Genomic DNA, 13,622 nt, shown 5'->3' with positions numbered 1-13,622 from the left:
TTATAAGCAACGGCATAAGCTTGCCCAAAATGAAGTTACATGTAGACATCTGAAATGAGAATTGTGGCCTTCTCTGAGTTTGATGAGAACTACTGGTCAAGTCCAGTAAATGTTAGCTATATCTTAAAATCTCCTGAGACACAAATTTAATGTTTTTTGTTTTTTTAAAGATTTTATTTATTTATTCAACAGAGATAGAGACAGCCAGCGAGAGAGGGAACACAAGCAGGGGGAGTGGGAGAGGAAGAAGCAGGCTCATAGCGGAAGAGCCTGATGTGGGGCTCGATCCCACAACGCCGTGATCACGCCCTGAGCCGAAGGCAGACGCTTAACCGCTGTGCCACCCAGGCGCCCCACAAATTTAATGTTTTAAAGTAATTTTAAAAACGCTTTGCCATTTTGAAATCACTAAGGTCTTCTGAATAGACTCTGTCTATAAATGTCCAGTGCATGACCATTAAATTGTGTTTTCAGAGCTGACATTTCTTCTTAGGAAGTTTACCTTAGAGATACAGAAAGACTCCTCTCTCCAGGCAATCAGGATGACTGAGAGGACTCCGAGTAGATAGGGAAAATTAATGTATTGGTGGTAATGGGCTCACATTCAGCCAGAAAAAATTTTAGTGATGGCTGCTCTTCTTTATAATGCAGGTTTCTGGGTAACTGTGGATCATTAAAATGTGTATCTCTCTTTTTTAAAGATATGCATTTATTTATATATTTAAATAATCTTTGCTTATGTAGCTTATAACCTGAAGGAAAGAATTATATTGCAGATGAAAACTTAACAAATCCTGGAAAATACAGAACACTGCTAGACCGTTCAGTACAGCAGGCGTTAGAGGCATTAAGGAGGGTGTGGCTGGACATCTTGTAATAAAATTATTTTCTATGTTAATGCAAATGAAACCATTCATGAAAGTTGCCAGCAGTTGCGATACGTTATTATGTACTATCCTTTGTTGTGTGTTGCATACATGTACATACACATTGTATGCATGTACGTATGTAATGTGTATGTATGGTAATGTCTATCCTTCGTTATTACCACCACTGTGTGAAGTCACAGTGCTTAGTAAAGTGCGAATGAGACCAGCCGGGGTTGATACAGAAATCTAAATGTTGCCATCACAAAACCAGGCATCTTCAGCGGTTGCGCCAGGGTGCTCGAGTACCTCTTCGCACTGCCAAGGTAGCGTTTGTTCGGCTGTGTTGCAGGAGGTGTCCCAGTGCCCAAAAAGTTGATTTCATGAAGGAAAGGACAGTATGATGTTAGGTGATTTGAAGATAGATGCTTGGTACAGCCTGTGCGATTGAGATCTGGAAGGGAATCAAAGTCTACAAACTGGTCAAAAATCATAGGCTTAGGGGGCGCCTGGGTGGCGCAGTCGTTAAGCGTCTGCCTTCGGCTCAGGGTGTGATCCCAGCATTCTGGGATCGAGCCCCACATCAGGCTCCTCTGCTAGGAGCCTGCTTCTTCCTCTCCCACTCCCACTGCTTGTGTTCCCTCTCTCTTGCCGGCTGTCTCTGTGTCAGATAAATAAATAAAATCTTTAAAATAAAGAAATCATAGGCTTAATCATCCTACAAACCGGAGAGGATCTTCACATGCTCTTCACATGCTCTTCTCTTATTTAGAGACATCTACCTTGTACAACATGAAAAATTCTGTATTAAGAAGATAAATGTAGCTTTCAGCAGATATAGGAAATAAATCAACTGCTTTAAAAAGCAATCTTTTTGGTGTTCTTACATCATAAATGTAAAAAAGATGTTCTTAATGAGATGTCTATAGTATGTTGTGTTTTGTGTTGTAGGAATAAATCCAGATCCACAACTGAGCTGGATGATTACCCTACAAATAAAAATGGTAAATGTGAACTTTTTTCTCCAAATTCTTCAGCACTGTTGCTTGTTTATGCTATCACATGTTATGATCAGTATTTTTAAAGTCAATATATTTCAGATTAAGATTACATAATTAAAATACCAAGTATTTTTAGCATTTGTGTATAAAAACAAAGCTATCTTTTGCTTATTTTGGCTTTACTTTATAATGGTGGGAGTACTGGGAGATTAAAATGGTTTTAAATAGATGATGAAACATGTGGAAATTTTTCAGTGTTATTGATAGTTTTGTATAGATTTTATCTTGCAGCCAAGGACATGGGACAGAAAAGTTCTCTGCAGAATACCAGGGAATTTAAAATGTTTATAAACGAACTTGTACATTAAAGTGTCAAGATGTCCAAAAGTCCAAAATGATAATGATTTTGCTAACCTGGCAAAAATAATTTGGAACCTGATATTGTTCGTAAAAAGTGTATTTTTAGGAGTGCATGTAACTAAAATTATATAACTAAGGGGAAACACACACACACACACACACACCACTAAACAAAAAGCACCATTTTAAGCAGGGTTTGCGTACTAGGTTTTGGGCAAGCAGGGTGCTTGCTGGTCAGTTACATAAATGAATGAAGGTCCAAGTGAGGATTGGGGTGAATTTGGTGGACATGCCCACTGAGTGGCTAGCCATGCAGGAGAACGCAAGGCCATTGTTTCTGTGGTAAAGGAGAAGTTAAAAACAATGTGGATTTTCATGTTATCTTTTAAGTTGCTGACAAGAATAAAGAAAATTTAAAGCCCTCTGAGCCAAACCACGTATCTACAGGCCTATAAATGGTCAGGGGGAAGCTAGTGTGTAACCTCTGGTTAAAGCTTGTCGAATTTAATTTCTATTAGGTTCTATGATCACTCCTTCTCCTTAACACTTAGGAGCTTCCATTATCTGGTCCTAGTTTAAATTTCCAGCTCTTTCGCTCTTTTCCTGTTAGGGCCCCTTAACTAAAACCAGGATTTTCTCTCTTGCGGTTGCCAATTGATCAGAAGCTTTCTGATCTGGTTCCTCTAGTTTTACTCGTTTGGATTTCTGGGTTTCTTTTGCCCCTGAGTTTGCCCCTAGCCTTCATTAAAATCAAACTTTAAGTACTTCCATCTTCAGTGTGTGTTTTCTTCCCTCTACTAATCCTAAGCTCTTGAATAGCAGAGAGCGCACTTATGAAATATTTTATTGAAAAACTTGGTTATGCCAATAAGGCACTTTTAAAATAGAAAATGTTTAATTAAAAATCTGACCAAATTGATAAGCTGTGGTGGGGACCCGCAAAGGTAAATATAGGGGGGCATGAGAAAACTGGCTTTGTTCACTGCCTCCTGGAAGTTGAACTAAAGCAGAGCTGTACCCTGATTTTTGAAAAATTAATGATAGCATTAAATCTGGAGAGTGAAAGGAAACAAATCCTTAGATGGAATTTCCTAATCCAAATTGGAGGGGGAAGATACTTCAAAGTTATGGATGTTTTACCCAAATCAGAAATTAATCAGCAAATCCGATGAGACGAAGCCCTCAGGATAAAACCTAACTGAATTGTCATGCATATATTCAACATCCAAATTATAGCTTTGTCAGTTTCTCAAAGGACACACAAGCCTGATGACATTCCTTGGTTAATATTTGGGTTACTTGGATATTTTTCAGTTTCACCAAAGCTATTGCAGTGATTGAATGTGCTCTCATTCCTACAATTTGATCATGACTCACTCTAGAACTTATACCATGAAGACTGGAGTCGGGTCAGCTGGAGATGCAGGAACATATGTCTTGCTCTCCCCAGGGGGAGTGTAAGTTTTTGAAGGCATTGTCACAGCAATTTTTCGATGAGCGTGTGTTTGATTGATTTCATTTTGGAAAGAAGGGACAAGTGGAAGAGAAACTATTTCTGGACAAGCACTTTGTAACTTAATAGCGCTGAAATCAATGCTGGCTGTTTCCTTTTTGGGCAGGCTCCTTCAGTCTTCCTGAGTGTGCTCTGAGCCATGCCTCTGGGCGTGGAGCTGGAATTTCCAGGAATAGCAGACTTTGCTTTTATGTTCCCATGCAGCGGTCTTACTGAGAATTGATGTCATATGTGTACAGTGTGTACAATGTCACCTTTTGCTACATTGTATTTGGAGATTTATCCACAATTCCCACCCCCCCCTTTAATAATGTGCTAATCCTGCAGCTTCTGGTGTGTTTTTAGGAGGCAATAAATATTTAGACCAAGTTGGGAGCACTAGCTCTGCACAGAGGAGCTCCAAGAAGGAACAAGTCCCTTCGGAAGCAGAGTTAGAGAGACAACAAATTCTTCAGGAGATGAGGAAGAGAACATCCCTTCTCAACGATAACAGCTGGATTCGACAGCGCAGCTCCAGTGTAACTAAGGAGCCCATTTGTCTGCCTGGGATTATGAGAAGGTGCGGGACTTTTCAGACGTTATTTCCTCTTCTGTGCTCTGAAGCAGATATCTGATTTCTAGACAGGCTGGTTACTGTGGACAGGAGAGACGTCATCATTTCTTGTCTTAGGAAATGGAGCGGAGAAAGGGAAGTACAGCGAGCGTCACTGGGCACATGTTACCGAGCACGTATTGAGCGCCACACATATGCCTGTCACTTTGTCTCCATCATCTGACTTACTCTGGGGAAAATGCTTTGAGGCAGGGATAGTGATTCTCTTTTTCTGTACAGAGAAACTGTGGCTCAAGCGGGGATACACGTGGACAAAACCACATGGCTAATAGGTTGCAAAGCCAGATATGGAACTCTGAAGTGCAATTCAAGCCCTTGAATGTCCTTCCTTGGCTGCTGATCTGAAAAGGAAAATTAAGCCTCTTTTTGTTAATTTTTTTAAAAAAGATTTCATTTATTTGTTTGAGATAGAGTGAAAGTGAGCAAGCGAGAGAGAGAGAGAGAGAGAAAGAGAGAGAGCGCGTGCACAGGGGAGGGGCAGAGGGAAAGGAAGAAGCAGGCTCCCCACCAAGCAGGGAGTCCAACGCAGGGCTTGATCCCAAGACCCTGGGATCATGACCTGAGCCAAAGGCAGACACTTAACCGACTGAGTCACCCAGGCATCCCAAGCCTCTTTTTGTTTATAATGAGGTAATGGTTCAATTGGAATCATGATAATAGTGTTCACAAAATGTGAAACCTAATTTTTGCAACTTTAAGAAAAATATATAGATATAAATTAATTGGAGATAAGATGAATATTCTAAAAGATGTATCTTGGGTAAATGAATACTGAAGCTACTTTTATTAAGTATTTTCACTGGTGACAAACTGGGGAAAATCTGTAACACATTCAAAAGGGCTAGTTATCTCAATATACAAGTAACTTTTGTAAATCAGTAAATAAAGCATGACAACTTTGTGGAAATATAGACAACTGATATGAGCAGATAGTTGACAGAAAAAGAAACTAAGTCAGTAAACATTTAAAAGATCAACACTACTCCTAAAATAACAATCATATACAAGATTTGTGGAGTTAAAGGATTAACTCAATCCAGTACTGGCAATGGTATAAGGAAACAGGAATTCTTGTTTCCAGTTGGGTGGAAAGTTTTTCAGTGTTTATTAAGCTAAAGTTTTTATGTCCATACCCTGTGAGCAATTTAGTTCCTGGCGCTTAATCTTCTGAATGTATTTGGAGAAGTATGGAGAGATATATCGAAGGATATGTACTTAAATATTATTTGTAACAGCAAAGAGAAAAGAAACAGAGTATCTATTAAGAAGAGTACTTAGTACTTGCTAAATAAATAGTGGCATATTGGTAAACCCACTAAGTTTTGAAGTGGTATATGATACAGCAGTGTCTCCTCCTTTTATAGTTGTATAGTATTCTACCGTATCACAGTTCGTATCAAAATTGCCTGGGCAGCTCTTTGGATGGTGTTGGTTGGGGTCCTTGGACAGTTATAGTCCTTTTGAGCTGGGGTTGGCAAATCTTTCTTTTGGTATGAAGAACCAGATAGTAAATAATTTTGGCTTTGTAGGCCACGTCAGTCTCTGTCACATGTTCTTTGTTTTTTTATGACCATTTGAAAATTAAAAATACCCTTAGCTCATTATTTGTACATATCCTGACAATGAGCTATAAATTGCCAACCCCCTGATGTTGATGTTGCCCTGAGAGCTCATCGGGAGCTATTGGTCGGGAACTTCTGTTTCCTCGTGGGCCTCTCCACATAGCTGCTTGGGCTGCCTCATGACATGGCACCTGGATTCAAAGAGGAAACCTTGCAGGAAAATAATTCCTAATGTGCAAGTATTTACAAACCTCCATCTGTACATGTTGCTAATGTCCTATTGTCCTAATATGTCACATGGCCAAGCAGAGAATCACTGGGAGGGGACCACACAATGACATGGATACCAGGAGGGTGATTCCCTGGGGGCCTCTGAAGTACTGTCTACTGCATGAACTGACATGAAAATAGCTCTAAGATAATATATTACACGGAATAAAGAGAGCTATGAATGATATGCATTGTAGAGTAATCCCATTTGTTTAAGAGTGTTAAACTCATGAACACATTACATATGTATATAAACATGGCTATACTCCTGTAATTTGACTCTGTATGAAAATCTGTATATAACAGAAAAAGTCTAGAAGTTAACAGTGGTTACCTCTGGGAATTAGGGCAGGCAAATTGTGGTAAGTGAGGGTGGAGGGAAAATTTATTCTTCCCTCAAATACCCTCCTATATTGCTTGGGTCTTTCTCATTACAATGATGTAGTATTTTTATAATTTTAAAAGAAAAAATACATATTTCAAACATGGGGTAAGAGATCAAATTTTAAACGTAATAACAAAATTGACCTGTTAGAAATAAACCATTTATAATTTGGAGTCAATCTTTGTAGGTAAGAATTAATGTAAGCACTTGACTTCATTCAAGAGAGATTTTCCAAAAGTTATATTTAAATCAGTTTGTGAGCTAAATTCTATTTTATTTTTAAATAATTTTTGAGTATCTTATTTATGTATTTATGTATTTATTTGAGAGAGAGCAGGGAGAGAGATAGAGGGGGAGGGAGAGAGAATCCCATGCAGACTCTGCACTGAGTGTGGAGCCCGATGCAGGACTCAACCCCAGCACCTTGTGATCACAACCTAAGCTGAAACCCAGAGTTGTCCACTTAACTGAGCCACCCACGTGCCCCAATTCTATTTTAAATGCATATTCAGTTTAAGGGAAATGGTTGGTGAATGCTTCTATAAGATGGCTTTTAGACAGTTGATTAAATTCAGGGTTTGGGGTGGGAAGGAGGACTGCACAGTAGGAATGGTCTGGATTACTCTGGAATCAGGGAGACACTGGTTTAAAAGCCAGTTCCACCACTAACTAGCTCTTTTTCATATGGGCAAGTTAACTTCCATGAGATATATAAAATAAATGTATATAGTGTTGTGAAGATTAAATAAAAGTTTTGTGACCATGTTTAGTCTAATACCTGACATAATGTAAGCACCTAAAATGTTTTGTTTTCCTTTTGGTTGGGTTTTAAAAATTAATATTGATATGTCTAATCTGTTGAAGGTTTAAAGGAGGAATGTATGTCTTGGTAGTAGTTTATTTAAAACTTTTTTTTAGTATTTTCTTTTCCACTTTGATGTTTCTTCTTTAAGTACCAAGTAAATAAAAATGAAATGATTAATTGGATATGAAATATCGTGATTCTGATGAAAAGAAACTTTAGTTATTAAAGGTAATTTTATGTGTAACTGGACTTGTTAGATTAATACCTACTTATAAAATACATAAAATGGGTATTTTAGGGACTATAATGATATATTGATTCTAGTTGAATGTATTATATAGTCTTAATTAATTCTTTCTATGTTTCAGAGGTGAATCTCTAGATAACCTGGATTCCCCAAGATCCAATTCTTGGAAACCATCCCCTTGGCTCAATCAGCCTTCAGGAGTCCATGCTTCTTCCTCTGTTCAAGACTTCAGTCGCCCCCCGCCTCAGCTGGTGTCCACATCAAACCGGGCCTACATGCGGAATCCATCCTCCAGCATCCCGCCTCCTTCAGCTGGTTCTGTGAGGACCACTGCTGCGCCATCTCCCACACCACACAGCCATTCTCCTTCAGGTTCACAGCCGGGCTCCCAGCTACGCAACAGGTGAGGACCTTAGTCTCGGGGATTTTTTCATTAAAATTTTCCCAAAGTCTTGTCCAAGTTTTCTAGTGAAAACCAAAAATAAGCATTTTGGAATCTGTCAAATTCAGTGTTCTTTTACCAAAATCAATTAAAGCCTTCTTAATGGCTTTCCATGCTACCCGGAGAGCATTTATGGGTGTCTTGTGAAGCCATCGGAGACCTTTAAAACATGTACCTCATTGCCACTTTCTCGTTTGGTTTTGCTTGTGGTCAGTGCAGACATACTCGTATAATTCTCAGTGCAGAATATAAAAGTACGCAATAGCTTGTGAATGCATTTGCAGTTTATGAGTAAAAGCAGTATTGTAAAATGTTTGATTTTTACTGAGGCTCTAATACAAACTTTTTATAGGAACTGAGTTGAAAATGAAAGCTTTATAACCAAGCTCCATTGTCTGTGGAACTTTTAACAAGCTGGGTAGAAAAATGTTAAGTAGTTATCTATTGCTTTTTGTTTGTTTGTTTTTGATTTTCAAAACCATTGCTGGCTTCTTATCTAGTTTGCCAACATTTCGTTCAGACCCCATCAGCTGAATTCTGTAGGTTAAGTGCTGCAGGAACTGGGTAAGAGTTATAACTGGAGGTCTTACTCAACTTGTCTTTTGATGTGGAGTAAAGCACAGACATCAGCACGTGTTGGGTTTTGAGGTTTGCATAGCTTCTCTACAGACCATCAATGCTTCATGAAGCCCCATACAGCAGTGTTTCTGCTGTCATCCAAAGGGAGTTCTACTGGCATGTGTATTTTCCATTGCAGGTGAAATACTGAAAAGTAAAAACAAGTGATAAGTATTGGAATTTTTTTTAGCCGTCAAGGGATTTTGTTAAGAAAACATATCCATCTAAAATAATGTTACTCGTACCAGGATCTCTCAAATGTGTCTCCTGGAGTTTGAGTTAAGAAAGGGTGGGAATGTGTGGTAAAGGCTGGGGCGAGATGAAGGCTCTCGAGTGGGAGGGAGGCAGAGGCGAGAGTATGCATTTACTTACTGAGAGCTTCACCCTAGCAGAGCAGGTAGGAGACAGGCTGTTGGCTTTTCTGCTCTGGGAAGGTCTCTATCTCGGAGGTGGCCCTCTAATGTGAGGCACTTGGCAGTTCTGCACTTTCTGAGTCCCTACCCTGTGCCAGTACTGTGGGAGGCAGTGGTGCTAAGTGACCTTTACCTTCCCACCTGGGACAGGAGAGACCTGCATGCAAAGGAAAGTAGACACCCTCCTTACCTATCTCCACAGTGGCTGTCAGCCACTTGTCATCTCCTTTTCCCGGAGGCAGTCCTGGAAGCCAGATGCACCATCAGGGAAGCACTGGTCCTTCTGTGTAGCCAGAAGAGCAGGTGAAGGAGAAGGAGGATGGGAAAATAAGGTAAAGATGATAGAAGAGGCGTGTAGTACCTTTTGGGTGAAGCTGGGGCTGCTCTCCTAGCATCCTGATGGGTGTGACAGGAGGAGGGCTGGGCTTTGGCTGGTGAACTGGCTGGATTAGAGGAGGGGAAGACTCGTGCTGAATACAGATGTGATCTCAGGAGACTAATGTCAGGAGTTACAGAATGGACTAATTACACTGAAATTGTTAATTTACATGAATAGGTTCAAGGGTTTCAGAACCACCACGGAGCTCCTTCAAGGTACAACATAGCATACTTTGATTGGTTGGTGACAGTTTTCTTCCCACAGATCTATACTTTCCTAAGTAATTATTAATGTTAATGCCAGAGTGTGATTTTAAGTAACCTTGATTCACGCAGATGAAAGCCTCCCTTCCGTTCTCGTTCCGCGTCTAGGTCAGTCAGTGGGAAGCGCGTGTGCTCCTACTGTAATAACATTCTGGGCAAAGGAGCTGCCATGATCATCGAGTCCCTGGGTCTTTGTTATCATTTGCATTGTTTTAAGGTGAGACTGAGACGAAGAGCTTGCAGGCCCGCAACGCTTTGCTTGGAGAGCGCATGGCTTCTTGGCGCGATGGGTGTGAATGTCCCACTAACAAACTCGGTGCTACATTTGCCAGTCTGTGCTGCACTTTGAATCACAAATTGCCTGCTCTCAAATCTTGAACCTAGTCTCAAAAACTAAATCCAGAAACACTGTGCACTCCTGGTCTTCAGTCTGTTAAGATTCTAGGAGTAAAATTTACAGCTTATAAATCCTTTCTTTAACATGCTGTCATAGGCGTACTTGAAGTATAATTTACCAGTGTCATTAACAGCATGGGGACATGCAATTCTGAGTGTCTGAAAGCCTAGCTTTGATAGGAAGAGTATGTAAAGAAGAGCATTGTCAAATATTTCTAGGATTGCAAAGCCTGCTTACACCTGATGGGTTTTGCACAGAAGAACTAAGCCTGTAATTACTTTATTTTGCATTATCTGTCTTTAGAGACACATCAGTGTGATTCTAGAACTTGCATTGGGCCAGAAAGAGACTCTGGCTCTTATTCCTGGAGTCCTGCAGACCACAGCTTGTTTAAGCTTGTGTATCGCTGGCTTGAGTAGTTCCTGGCAGAACAGAACCAGTCCAAATAATCCGTGTTTGAGCATGTGGAACCAGTATACATGGCCTGAAAGTGAAAGTGCCAGGTGCAAACACTCACCAGCCTGGGGCAGCGGCCACCAGGCATTGTCCACCTCAGAGGAAAGTGCCAGAAACCCACTCTTTGTTCACTTCTCTAGCTCTTCCATGGGATGCCTTATCCTCTCACATTCCCCTGCAAGAAATGAAGACTAAATTCTTCCAAGCCAATCAGCAGATCATTTTTACTCTTTGGGTATATTTAGAATGATTATTTCGGCTCTTAAAATTAGACTTATGAATTCTTTAAGGTCTCATCTGGCAGGCTTGATTTTAATCTGCTAATTATCTTTTGGGCTTTTTTTTTTCTTTGCTGAAACATATCTAAGAGCTTAGAAGCTGCATTCTGCTCAATTTTTTTTTCCCCCTGGGAGTGTCTGGAGAGTTCTCAAACTGACTGATTGTGGCGATTCTTTTTTGTCCCTCAGTGTGTGGCCTGTGAGTGTGACCTCGGAGGCTCCTCGTCCGGAGCTGAAGTCAGAATCAGAAACCACCAACTCTACTGCAACGACTGCTATCTCAGATTCAAATGTAAGAGAGCAAATCAGGGAGAAAATTTCTTGTCTTTTAAGGAGGCCGCGGGTTCCCATGCATTTCCCTGACCCTGCAGCCGTGTCCCCCTCGAGCTCCCTGCCTTAGAATTCCAGGCTTTAGGAAGCTTCATGTGTCCCCCACCTTCAGAGCGGGTGTGGGGAGGGGGTCAGTGCTCCAGAGCCCAGCCACTCTCGGGGGGGCTTGTGGGGCCGGGGAATGGGAGAGGGACGCCTTCCTGAGCCAGGACAGCATCCTGTGCTGCCTGCTCTGTGTTTGGAGAAACTTCTAATGACTCGAGGATATCAACAAAGCCAAACAGATGGTTTAAAATGATCCCTCTGTGTAGACTGTAGTCTGTTTCTTGGCTAAGACTCAGTCCGTCATTATCAGCTGATTTCCGTTACTTCACGGCGGGCTTTGTTTTCGTGATTTAGAACATGACCAACTTTAAAAACCGTGGCTTAAAAAAGGTAGTAAAGAATAGCTTATAGTTTATGCTTTATTTCCATATAATCGTATGTTAGTATGATTAATATTTCCAAAAGGAGAACATGAATTCTGATTATGTGTTGTCTCGGTGTCATTTTTGGGAAAACTGAGTTTTTCAAACACTTCAGATGCTAATTTGTATCTAAGCATGTTTTTGTTTGTGTGTTATAAAACCTAGGATAGCTCCGATAGATTGCATATCGTTTGTAGCCACATAAAGACAACTGTTACTGCTGTTGATATTTTAACCTTGATGCTGGTAACATGTGTTTCTTCCTTATTGTGAAAGGGTGTTACAAGTGGTATCAGCAAAACCATTTGCTTTTGAACTCTGAGGTATTTATATGGCCCTTTATGTGTAGAGTGCTTTGAAAATGGTTTCAGCCCAGTCAACTCTCTTTTATCTGTCAGTGGGTTGTGAACCTTCTCTCCCCGGCGTCCTGTCCTTTTCTGGATGCGACCACTGAGGTTGGAGAGTGGCAAGGCTGGGCACGTAATGGCGGGAGTGTGTGTATGTGTGTGCGCTTTTCTCTCTCGAATCAAAGTCCCAAGCCAAATAGAATTGATTTTTGGAATCTTCAGGGGAACATTGCCCATGCCTTTTCTCTCCTCCAGCACAAATAATAGAGAGTTGAGTGTAACTTATTTCTATATCAGCAGTTTATTTTTACTTCATTTTTGCAAATAAAGGACTCCAGCGCCGAGGCCGTGATTTGCCTAGCTTTATCCTAAGTGAGTGACAAGGTCACTCTTTCTACCTCATGGGGCCATTCTCTGAGTGATGACTGCTATGTATCCCGGGCGGCGATATCCAAGTATTTCTCCGTCCTAAGTACTTCTCTTCTTTTCTCCTTGCCTGATCAGCTGGACGGCCAACCGCCATGTGATGTAAGGCTCCCCACGAAAGCACTGTTGCAGATAGAAGAAGAGGTGGTTGCTGCTGATGTCCATCTATAAATACGTGTTGTACGTCTTTTTTGCTCTTTTTTTAAAAAGAATAACACTTTTTTTTTTTTAATTTTTGCCTCTATAGATTACATCAGAGCATTATAGCCTTGGGAGAACCTGTATTTTTGTTGTTGTTTATTTATACGAAGGTGATTCTGTGTGTGGGGGGAAGTGCAGTATTTACTTTTTAAATTCAACATCTGAAAAGCACAAGGGAAAATAAGAACTTCGAACTGTTTTTGACTCTGATAATGATCTAGTTTGAGTTTCTAGTGGTGTTTTGAAGAGGGTTAGTATTTTATTGTTTTTTTTAAAGGTTCTGAAACATTATTTGAAATAGTTAATATAAATATATAATTGCATTTGCTCTGTTTATTGTAATGTATACTAAATTAATGCAGAACCATATAGAAAATTTCACTAAAATCTACCCACAGATTTGCTTTCTGTGTCCTTCTTTTCATCTATGTAATATTGTGCTTTTGAAAAAAAATTTTTCAGCATGTGTGACATTTTATTTGCTTCATGAGGGGAATCTCTATTTTCTTCACCAGGATGATCACTAAGCAATGCCCCATAGAAAGTGCTTCTTTTCATTAATACAGAATCGTCATGGTTTGTATACCAAAAGTTTTCTCCAGGAACTAGTATGCCTTTCTGTTCCACTGCGTTTGTAAATAAACTTGCTGATGCATTAAGGACGGGTTCTCTTTTTTTCTTCTGTGTGTGTATATGTGTTCGCCTACCTCCCAGACCTTTTAATCCTATTTCACCTGCGGCTTTTATCGATATTTTTTATTTCACATCTTTACTGAGATAAAAAGTGACATATAACTAAATTCATATATTTAAACCATACAATATGACAAGTTGGATATGTGTGATTACCTATGAAATTATCATCATAAGCTTGATATTGTTTGTACTGGAAAACTTTAGGAACTTTATTTTTGACGGAAGGTTGTTTCTGAATGCTGTACGCGTCTGTGGTAGGAGGCGAAACGGATGGCGAATTGTTGGAT

The 13,622-nt window shown here is 40.1% G+C and overlaps 1 protein-coding gene across 14 annotated transcripts in view; it reads left to right on the top strand.

Annotated features, from left to right (window-relative positions):
- LMO7 (LIM domain 7) overlaps nucleotides 1-13,298 on the top strand; it is a 193,590-nt gene extending 180,292 nt beyond the window's left edge. For all 14 annotated transcript variants that reach the window (XM_087865085.1, XM_087865083.1, XM_087865082.1 and 11 more), the window contains 6 exons: nucleotides 1,818-1,870; nucleotides 4,086-4,299; nucleotides 7,744-8,025; nucleotides 9,846-9,954; nucleotides 11,058-11,160; nucleotides 12,517-13,298. In XM_087865085.1, coding sequence (XP_087721211.1) covers nucleotides 1,818-1,870; nucleotides 4,086-4,299; nucleotides 7,744-8,025; nucleotides 9,846-9,954; nucleotides 11,058-11,160; nucleotides 12,517-12,539 — 784 coding nt within the window. In that variant the 3' untranslated portion in view covers nucleotides 12,540-13,298. The remainder of the gene's footprint in view (nucleotides 1-1,817; nucleotides 1,871-4,085; nucleotides 4,300-7,743; nucleotides 8,026-9,845; nucleotides 9,955-11,057; nucleotides 11,161-12,516) is intronic.
- The last annotated feature ends 324 nt before the right edge of the window (nucleotides 13,299-13,622 follow it).

The sequence above is a fragment of the Ursus americanus genome, chromosome 10 (assembly GCF_024610735.1).
Source record: "Ursus americanus isolate L20-20 chromosome 10, mUrsAme1.1.p, whole genome shotgun sequence".
Classification (NCBI taxonomy): Eukaryota; Metazoa; Chordata; class Mammalia; order Carnivora; family Ursidae; genus Ursus; species Ursus americanus.
The sequence above is the reverse complement of the archived record's forward strand: the minus strand, read 5'-3'. Positions and strand labels throughout refer to the sequence as shown.